Source organism: Penaeus monodon, chromosome 24, assembly GCF_015228065.2.
Source record: "Penaeus monodon isolate SGIC_2016 chromosome 24, NSTDA_Pmon_1, whole genome shotgun sequence".
Taxonomy (NCBI): domain Eukaryota; kingdom Metazoa; phylum Arthropoda; class Malacostraca; order Decapoda; family Penaeidae; genus Penaeus; species Penaeus monodon.
The window spans coordinates 38,446,912-38,447,891 of record NC_051409.1 but is presented as its reverse complement, the minus strand read 5'-3'; the positions used below and the strand labels follow the sequence as shown (position 1 = coordinate 38,447,891).

Below are 980 nucleotides of genomic sequence, written 5' to 3'. Positions count from 1 at the left end.
TCTTCCTTCACTTCTCCAACGCACAAGATACACCGACTTGAGGCAGGACCCAGCCAAGGAGCAGATATAATTGCGTGTCTCCGTGGGCTGACGGCTGGCGGACTGCAAGCGAGCTGTTGTTGTTGCCTCTTGACTCCACCTGCCTGGTTGTTGTTGGGGCTCATTGTTCTAATGTTGTCGTAGATGCTGTGGAGGGCGGTAAGCACGGCGTGTTATTATTACAGGCGCTTGGTATTGTTCGTTATAACGTATGGCGTGTCGTGGTTTGTATCGGTAATGTGGAGTTTGGTGTTACTGGTAAGGGGGGGGGATATGAATACTGCACATGCGCTTATTATACCGAATGGTACGTCTCCTACTCTGATTCTTACTGACAGGTAATGCAATTGCAAGAGTAACGGTGATCACGCAACGACAGAATAGAATCAGGCAGGCAGTAAAATACTATGATCTTGTCCGTACCTGACTGTAAACCATTTTTTTTTTTACTTTACTTTGATGCTATTTGCGCGACGGCACCAAAATTGCTCCATTAGGATGTTTGTCACCCAGATTTTGCAATGGGCGTTGGTGTAATCAGAGGCTAAAAGCTTCAGCGCGAGAAGTTTCTGGATTAAAGCTCTTGTACAGCACATGCTTTACCAATCGAATCCTGAATCGGCTGGGATCAGCAGTGAAAGTGGGTTAAGCCTCAGCATTCTTCCTGGTCATGAAAAAAAGCGAAAAAGGAACGAAAACCCATCCGGTTAACGTAATCGGGCAGTTGTGTTTAGCTACATATAACGAATTTCAGGTCACGGTACGATACAGTGCGGATACAAGACAGTAAGCTAACCAATGGTACAGCACAACACAAGATGCTAACCTACAGTACACCTACAACACAGAAATCTAACCTTTGCTACAGCTAACCCATAGTACACATAGAGCATAGTAAGTTAACCCATGGTACAGAAACAACGCAGTAAGCAAACCTATGG

The 980-nt window shown here is 45.4% G+C and overlaps 1 protein-coding gene across 1 annotated transcript in view; it reads right to left on the bottom strand.

The window, feature by feature from the left end:
- LOC119588965 (cGMP-inhibited 3',5'-cyclic phosphodiesterase A-like) overlaps positions 1–164 on the bottom strand; it is a 64,821-nt gene extending 64,657 nt beyond the window's left edge. Inside the window, exon 1 of the mRNA XM_037937572.1 lies at positions 25–164. Within this exon, the coding sequence (XP_037793500.1) occupies positions 25–164 (140 nt within the window). The remainder of the gene's footprint in view (positions 1–24) is intronic.
- Positions 165–980: the final 816 nt, after the last annotated feature.